This window comes from Cupressus sempervirens, chromosome 3, assembly GCF_028749045.1.
Source record: "Cupressus sempervirens isolate cs-2001-9-10 chromosome 3, ASM2874904v1, whole genome shotgun sequence".
NCBI lineage: Eukaryota > Viridiplantae > Streptophyta > Pinopsida > Cupressales > Cupressaceae > Cupressus > Cupressus sempervirens.
The window spans coordinates 1059656815-1059666447 of NC_143120.1; the positions used below are offsets into that span (position 1 = coordinate 1059656815).

Consider the following 9633-nt stretch of genomic DNA (forward strand, 5'->3'; position numbering starts at 1 on the left):
GTATTGAGAAATGTTTTCACCCTCCTACATCCTCATATAATCATACTTGCATCTAAGACTATCAACCTTATCCTTCAATATATGCTCATCACCTCCATGTACTTTCATCATTTTATCCCACATGTTCTTTGTACTTTCTATGTTACTAACATCAATATAGTTTGTATCAAATACGACACTTAAAATTTCTATCATCACTAAGTTGTGATTCAACATCTCTATTCTATCATCTACACTAGGAGCTCTTATAGGTGGTGTATACTTTGTAGTAAGGTAGCCCACCATTGTTTCTTGAAAAGATGACAAATTCAACCTCATTACACTTTCCCATGTGTTAAAGTTATCTTTTGTGAACTTGAGTGTCTCGTTCCTATACATCTTTAAGATATTATCCCTTAGTTTTTAGTCTTCCTAAATCAAGGAACCAATGCTATGATACCAATTGTTAATATACGAATGATTGGGAGGGGGAGGGGTGAATCAGTAATCACCAACCCAAACTTAAACTCACAAAAATTAAACTTAAAGTAACACCTAATCAAACTGATTAAACTGATTAGCACTTCAATCTCGTAAACTTTCAAATAGCACAATAGATAAAGTAAACTTTAAGTAATATGCAAACATTTAAAAATTCATCCACACTTGTATGACACCAGATATATCTCCTGGAAACCCAATTAGGGTGAAAACCATGGTATGAGAATAATGCTAACAAATTAGGCACTCTTCTGGGATATTATCTATTAGTAGCTTACTCAATTAAGGGTTACAAAGGAATCTCTAGATGCTACCCTACTAAGGGATTTCCCTCAAGACATGTAAGAGTCTTTACTCTACTAGAAGTAACCTTGCTAGAGGATTTTGAACACTCTTTAGAATTCCACCTAGTCAAGGATTTTACAGAGGGACCTATTAGGATCTACTATAATGGTTAGAGAGTAAGAAATGGAAAATGATTTCAAATTTGCACTACCTCTTCTAGATTAGATCTAGTTGAGCTCTATAACTCAACAACATACCATACTTGGTCAACTGGCTTGATCACACTCAATTATTTAACTTCCTCTATGATCACAACCTTCTCCAACTTCACATTCCACTTGCAATCAACAATTAGGTTATCCTTTCTCTACCCTTAAGTAAAAATTCATTCCACCAACTTAAGATCAAATCCTAAACCTAGATTCAATAATCCAAATTGATTACAATAAATTTAACCATTCATTCTTTTCTTTTTTCCCCATGTCGTCTCACAATCAATCTATACCTTGGAAATTGTTCCAACTCTATAAGTCACATTGACCATCTAGAAACTTTTTGAAGAATCTTACTCAATCATATTACCTCAATTAATGTGTGGTCAGTTATTTTTGTAAATCACACATATACCTACTAGCTTTCCAAAACTAATCATAAATCCCAATAACAATTTGAATCTTAAGATCATGTCTTAAACCTTTACAAACTATTTTTATTTTTATCAATAAGCCTATCTATTTATCTATCCATCCTTTGGAAATGTTCATCTATTTTACCTATTTACTTAGTTAACCAATTTGTCCCTATTTACCTTTTTAGCTGTCTAGTTCACCTATTTACTTATTCATATTAGCATCACTTCTTGATCATCAAAGTTCCTTCACCTATAAATATTTTGAAGTGCTATCTTAATCACAACATCTTAAGATCATCCTCTATCATATCTAATGATTGATTCATTTGAAGAAACATTCATCTCAATTAACTTGTTCATCATTGACTAGCTTAATAGGTACCCAATTTGATTCCATCATTCATTAATTGTTGAATTCTTCACATTAATGGGTGCTATAATAGAAACGGCTCCAAGATACATCACTTAGACTTCCTATAGGATAGAAACACTTAATTCACATTGCAATTCATTCTTTTCTCCAATGAATATGTGGTAACATGTTAAAACACTTAGTTAATAGTTTACATTAATGACAACCATATAATTGACTTAACTATCATACAATCTTGTTCCAATATATATAAACTCATTATCAATCATAACCAACAATCTCCTCGTGATCATTTATCAATAATTATGCCAACTATTAGCATATATAGTCAACTAATATAATTGGGTGGGGGGGGGGTGAATCAATTATCCAAATATTATCACAATTATCAACCTTAAACAATCTTAACCATATGAGTAATATAAAATAAAACCAAAACAAGATAATCATACATAATAACACCAAATATGTTAACTAGGGAAACCCTTGATCAGAGGGAAAACTCCAGTGGGGATGGTACCCACAAGATGATGTACTAATATAAATATTCCTTGTTAGAGGATGGACCATGTTAGTAGTCTATGAATACATTTAGTACATATGATTCCCTGTTAGGAGAATTTGAATTCTTGTTAGGAGATTCCAACCCTGTTAGGAGTTGTGCCAACCCTATTAGGAGTCATGGAAGACAACTAGACTCACTATCCAAATAGCTTCAAGAGAAAGACCAATGAACCCATTGTCCAAATGATCTCTATATTATTCCTTGCAAAGTAATAGAATTGTATTGTACTGTTCATTCCTCTTTCTTTGTCATGTCAATTGGACCTCTGTTCTTTCTGATCTTGTAACCAAATAAAAAATCTCACATCCAATAATTCCTTGGATCTATGACACACATTCCTCAAGAACTCTTCTTGTTTTTGCACTTTGCACTTCATACAACGATTACATCATATTACAATCAAGGAAAACATCTTTCCTTTATACCATATCTTCATAATAATTCCTTGAATTGGCCTTGAGGCTTTCCCAATTAATTAAAATAAGATAATTAATTAATTACAATTACCACAACATTGTCGGCAAATAGTCTATAAAAACTTCACACATATGCGATACTAAGGGTTGCACACTTGCTGATGTCATCAGTGGACTATCCTCTATCATTTTCTAACTACACCCCTTTTCATTACATCTCAGATGAAATATAGCCAAAAAACATTAGGAATTGATTTTCCACTAATCTATCTCTAAACTGCTCTCTGTAAATTAGGTACAACTTCCGTACGTCTTCGACTCAAACTCTATGCACCTAACCATGTCAGCAGGACACTATATTGAACATGTTCATAACTGTGCATCACTAGACAATCAAACCATTGTCCATACCATCAAGATCTATGTCTACTAGTTAGCCAGTCTTTATAAAAACAATGCTATGTTGACATTAATGACAAACAATGTCATGAATGCAACATGTCAATACTCTCCAATGATCAAGATCCTCCCCAAAGAAGAATCATCAATATTCATGCTAACACCAACAACCATCATTAGTCCATTGCCTAGTCAGGTATGCTAACAGGAAGAAGTTAGGTGTGTTGAGAAGTGAGTTTGAGCTTCAGTGGATTTGACCAGATAGAATTAGTACTATTACAAAGAGTCTTCTTTCTGTTATTCCCTAGCAGTTACAGTAGTCAAAATTCCTTAAACAGTTGGATCCTAATAGGTCCCTTTTTCAAAATCTTTTAATGAGGTGACAATTTAACGAGTGTTCAAGTCCTTCAACAAGGATACCCCTAAAACGGTAAAGCTCCTAGTAGGGCTATAGGTAAATCCTCTAATAGGGTAGTATCTAATAGTATCCTTGTAACTCTTAATAGGGTTAAGCTCCTAACAAGGTGTACTTTAGAAGAGTACATAATTTGTGGGTACTAATCCCCATTGTGGTTTTGTCCAAGTTGGGTTTTCGTGATACCAAAATCTCTATGTTAACTTAAGGATGTTTTTATCATGTTGAATGCTTTTATCTGTTGTTGTTGAGTTCTTATTAGTTAAAGATGTAAAATGTTGAAAAGTTGATTATTTGGTTGATTACTAATTCACCGCACATCTAATGTTTTTTTCCCTTAGTCCACTAATACTTAGATATCTCTTCTATAATATTGATTTGGAGTTCTTCTAACCACTGGTGAACGAACTTCTCCATTACTTGAGAACTTATATTAGATATTTCTTTATGGTATGTGGTTTTTTTGCTAGTGGGAGCTCTTCTTTCTTCTCTAAGAGTTGATTGATTTTTAAGACCCCAATTTTAGATGCTTGGAAAAGTTCTCAACTACAGTGGATCTCCCTTCATTCTTAGTATTTTTCCAAGAATTGAACATATTCATCTTGCAAAATCTACCACCCACTCTTTTGTAAGTAAAATGCTCCTCCCCTTTTTCTTAGGATTATTTGCATGTTTTCTTCAATAACCATAATCTTTTTGATATGTTCACATCTTTAGAGTGGATGGTTCTTTTTCAATTAAATGGTTCAAAAGTTTGATATATATTTGCTCTCTTCCACGAACTCTATATTAAAAATAGATTATACTTCTTTCTAAATAAACATAAGAATTGACTTTGATCTTAAATTTGTTTCAATTTATCTATTAACTCAAATTATATTTATTATTTATAATTTCATAGTATCTTTATCATAAACAATTTATTTTTATCAATGTAATATGTGTTCATGCAAATTTTATAGTTTTTTTTTTCTTCTTTTTTTCTTTTAGACTGAATCCATTTGTTTGGAGACGTGATCTTGTGTCCATACATTTTTTAATATATCATATTAGTTTTTGACTAATGAAATACTGAATCTTATCCGTAGATAGAAAACAGATAATTGGAATCAACGTAATGTACATCTTGTAACGTGTCAAAGGTCAGATGAATCTTGGTCTAATATCTACCCATGTAATCTTTTCCCATGGCGCCCAGGTTTTTGTCGGTAAAAAGCCATATTCTTCATTCCAAACAACTAGTACTCTGATTCTTTATTATCCAATTTATGATCATCTTCGTCCATTATTATCCAGTCGACGTTATTCATTGGAATCACCGACAAATACAATTCCATTGACAGAAAGAATTCCATAAACATTATAAAAGCACCATCAGTTTGATAGTTATCTATCTGTAAACCTTGTGTTTTCAAGGCAAAGAAGAAGAAGAGAAATGGGGAAGCGACTAAGAGTTGTGGTGAAGGAGGGAAAACATCTGGCTGTTCGAGATCTTCGGAGCAGCGACCCTTACGTCATCCTCAAGTTTGGTCCTAATGTACGTTAATTTCTTCTTCCTTAAAACATTTGTTGCTTGCATGCCATGCAACAATTATATTTAACATTTGTTGCAGGTGGCTTCCACTCATGTGGTGAAGAAAAACCTCAACCCAGTTTGGAATGAAGAGTTTGTATTCCCTGTTACGGACAATAACCACTTACTCAAACTGGTAAAATCTTATTCAAAATTTTATAACATCTATTAGTCTATACTATATCTATTACAATAGCTTGAAAAGCGTTAATAGTTTGTTTTGGGATTCAAAATGGGCTTTACAGTATGTGTGGGACAAGGATAGATGGGGGCGTGATGACAAAATGGGGAAAGCTGAAATTGATGTGAGAAATATAATGGAGGAAGAAGTGAATTGTGAGAAGGTGGTGTGCCCATGCAAGGAAAACTTCTTGTACAAAGATAGCCATATCATACGACGTCAAGATGGGACAAGAGTTCAGGAAGCATATTTGCAGCTTCGTAACGTTGAGAGCGGCTTTTTGACCTTACAATTAGAGTCGCCTCTGTAAAATTATCATTGTATTGGCTCTCTTCGAGGAGTTTTCTTTTATGGCTGTATGTTTTATTACTTAACTTTGTATAAAATTGTAAATATATATAAAAACTAAAATTATTTTTTAACAATTCTATGGGAATGGAAACTTCATTGTCAATGTGGGGATGGCTTAAACATCAGACTCTAAGTTTCATTCTAAGATCAGCAGTGTTAAATAGTCAAAGTTGACTTTTTTTTAAACCTTAAATTTCTCCTTAGCATGTAATGTTTAAGGGTGGCCACTAATATGTATGGGAGTTTCTTTATCATAAGCACCATCATTATGCTTTACAATGTTAGTGAGAATGCTAGTCTAATGTAATTTGGGATTTTGCCATGTGCCTTTGGAATGAATACTTGCTTCAATTTCTATTAATGTATTCTTCTTTTAGAGGGAGAGCTTCAAGTATCAAAAATTGACTAATTATGTATGCCTTATTTTTAATGTAAATATAGTTTGTTTGTATAAAGTTGTTTGAATGTCAAATCTTCATAAATGATATTTACTTTAATGACATGATAATATGTTAGTTGTTTTCATGAATAACTTTCTTTATTAGTCATTATTGTATTATATACATTAGATTTTAATCCTTGAAATTTCTTATAAATTATTATTTTGAATGAGAAGCTATGGATGAAGGTTTATACGTCGGTGAATGCAAACAAATCCTAATAATGTATTTTAATTTGGAAATGATTTTTTTTCCTTTGCATTGTGGATTAGTTTTTTTTGTCTATTCTTTAGTGGTCTTTTTAGGGTCTATGTATGTTTTTTAAATTGAAATCAACCAAAAAATGGCGGTTGGCTTGAAGTACATGATGCTGAAAAATAACTAATTAATAGCCATGTCCATAATTAATGAACCCCTCTTTTCAATTTCGAAAAATGCCATATTAACATGTCCCAACTACGATAAAGAAAACTACGAACAATATACAAACTTTACAATAACCAAAGTCCATAAAAGCACCATTAACAAAACCCTCATTGGCTGAGTGGTATAACAATAATCGAAACAAAACTTGAAACATAACCAAAAGGGGGTACTAATTCCCCTTGTTCTTCTCCTTTCCCTTAGGCTTGTCCAATAGCAATTGGACCCAATCATCAGATAAGAACCTATAAAGTGAACTCGTGGTGTCCACCCGCACTGCAGAAGATAGGCATTCCTTCTTTGCATGAAGCAAGTGAAGAGTGGAGGCCGTCGAGTGCATCACTAGCACAACAAATATTGTGATCTCATTGAACCTCTACTTTAGGATCTCCTACCTTTCTTCTACCTTCTTCAAGTTATTATAAATTATCCCTAGATCATCATTTTGGACAACATGAGATGGGGACCGAGGGATTTCCTTCTTAGGAATATGACAACCTTTTCTAGTAGCACATTGGGGGGAGGTGAGGGTCCCCCTGTTCTCACGCCTTGGTATATCAGGGTTATTATTTTTCTGAGTATCAAAGACATGAGAAGGAAGGGGACATAAGTGGCTACTATCTTCACTCTTTACCTCACTAATAGTTTCCTCCGCCTCTATTGCATTTTTTCTCTAGGATCTTTTTCTTTTTCTAAGGTGGTTTGAATTTGCCACTATCAGTGGAGTTAGAACTAGGGGAACTTCCAACCTTAGGTCCAAGGTCCACATTAACCCTCTTCTTCATATTCCTCATGGACCTGCTCCTACCACCTTCAATTTCAACATCTGAGTCCAAAATATGAGAATTTTCCTCCATTTTGATTTGTTTAAGGATGGTGGACTTCAGGGTTTTATTTTCCTGAGTGGACATAACCTCAATACAGTTTTTAGGGGTATAGGTAGAAAGGGTAGGGTTAGGAAGAATTTCTTACATATTTATGGGTTGTATGGGGCAAAGGTTCTTATAGAAATCATATAATTTATACATAAAGGCCTAGTGCAAAATAGTGTAGGGATTTCATTTTTTGAGTTTCTCCCTAGCCCTAAAGATATTATCCTCTATAGAGTGTAGAAGAGAGAACAGGAAAGGTACGAGTTCCCGACTTAAAAAATGATTTAAAATGGGGAAATGGTACAATAGAAGATATCAAACCTACCCTCGAGAGTAAGATATCTCATAATACCATAACATACCTCTTTCAAAGGATCCAAAATTTCCATTTTAACAAAACCACCGTGATCACACATAGGGCTCTCACCAAGTGAAAAAACAATTGGCTGAGGTTCACTTGATCAGTGACACGAGCTTTTTTTCTCTTTTTTTTTCATTCCAAAAGTTTTCCAACTCTAGCTAACATACCTCTTCGTTGATCTCAAACAAGATCCCATCCATGACCACTCTCATGTTATTCCAAGAGTTCACGAACTGCATAGATACACCCTCATCATATCTATTAGCATGAATGTTGATGCTATGGGGGAGCATTGCAAAATATTGTTATGATGTATTTATAACTGTATTTGTCATTGATGACAACATAGTTTTGTAAAAGACTGACAAAATAGTAGACTATGATTTATGTATTGAGAACATTATATTATGATGTTGTGCAGTTACCAGCACATACTATAGTGTGTATTTACTATATAGGAAAGTGTGTAGAACCTTAATCAATAGTGTATGGAAGATGTGATTGAATTATAGAGAACCATATAGAAATAGAGTATTAGGAAAGTAGTTTCTATTGCATGCTTGCTATAGCTCTTTACAATTGCAATGAAGGGTTGCACAATAAATTGGAGATAGTTTACTAACCATTGATGATGTCAGAGAGTGTGCATGTATGAAAGTCACAAATGTGAAAGTTTGTACCATGAGCTAACAACATTAATTAAATGTGTATTTCATTTAATTAATGTATGATAATAAAGTATGAAGCCAAATCAAGGATTTATTAATTAAGTGCGGTATAAAGGAAAGATGTTTTCCATGTTTTACATTACAGAAGTGAAGAAGACTTGTGAATTACTAAGTAGTAGAGAAAAGTGACATACTAATGTGTGTAAGTGACCTTAAGGATTACTGTTACTAATCACAGAGTTCCAGATCTGAAGGTGAAGAAGTCTAACGTATTGGATAGAGGAAGATGGAAAAAACTATTACACATCTATTATTCTAAAAGGAATAGAACCGAGGTCAATTGGATACTAGGTTTGTTGATTTGATCCTGAAGCTATTTGGATAGTGGGTTCAACTACCTTCCACAACTCCTAATAGGTTTGGAATCTCCTAATAGGGATTCAAAGTCTCCTAATAGAGACTCTTTGTACTAAATGTTGTAATAGATTCCTAATGGGGTCCATCCTCTAACAAGGAATATTCATATTAGTACATCATTTTGTGGGCATCATTCTCACCGGGGTTTTCCCTTTGATCAAGGGTTTTCCTAGTCAACATATTTGGTGTAATTGTGTATGAGCATCTCTTTATGGTTATTATTTACATTGGTTGATTGATCAAATATTATTTAAAAGGGGTAATTGATTCATGCCCCCCACCCCCTGCGCCCCCCTCCCCAAAGTTATATTGGTGGACTATTGTTTCTAACAATTGGTATTAGAGCGTTAGGTCCTTGAAGAAAAAGTTTGACAACTTTGGGAGATCCATGGAAAACATGTTCAGAAGAGAAAGTCTGAGATTTGATGGAACAAACTACGATAGTTGGAAGGATAAAATGAAGACTCATCTTTTGTGCATGGGTCTAGGATATTGGCTTGCAACCAAGGCATCTAAAAACATTGCAGAAGAAGATGATCTTAAAAGTTGTACTGAGGAACAAAGAGAAGTATTCATGTGCAACATAAGGGCAAGAGAAGCAATATTGTCAGATCTACCTAGAAGTGAGTATAGCTAGGTAAAACAACTCAAGTCATCTCATGAAATTATGAAAACATTAGAAGCTAATTATGAGGGTGATACACATGCAGAAAGAGTTAAGTTAAAAAATATCTATTTCACATTCCAAGATGCTAAAATTATAGAATATGAATCTGTAAGAAG

The 9633-nt window shown here is 33.6% G+C and overlaps 1 protein-coding gene across 1 annotated transcript; it reads left to right on the forward strand.

Annotated features, from left to right (window-relative positions):
* The first annotated feature begins 4999 nt into the window (after positions 1 to 4999).
* LOC149570387 (protein C2-DOMAIN ABA-RELATED 3-like) lies at positions 5000 to 5628 on the forward strand. The gene is made up of 3 exons (XM_089817895.1): positions 5000 to 5101; positions 5178 to 5273; positions 5383 to 5628. The coding sequence occupies exons 1-3, from the start codon at positions 5000 to 5002 to the stop codon at positions 5626 to 5628; spliced, it is 444 nt and encodes a 147-aa protein (XP_089674021.1).
* Positions 5629 to 9633: the final 4005 nt, after the last annotated feature.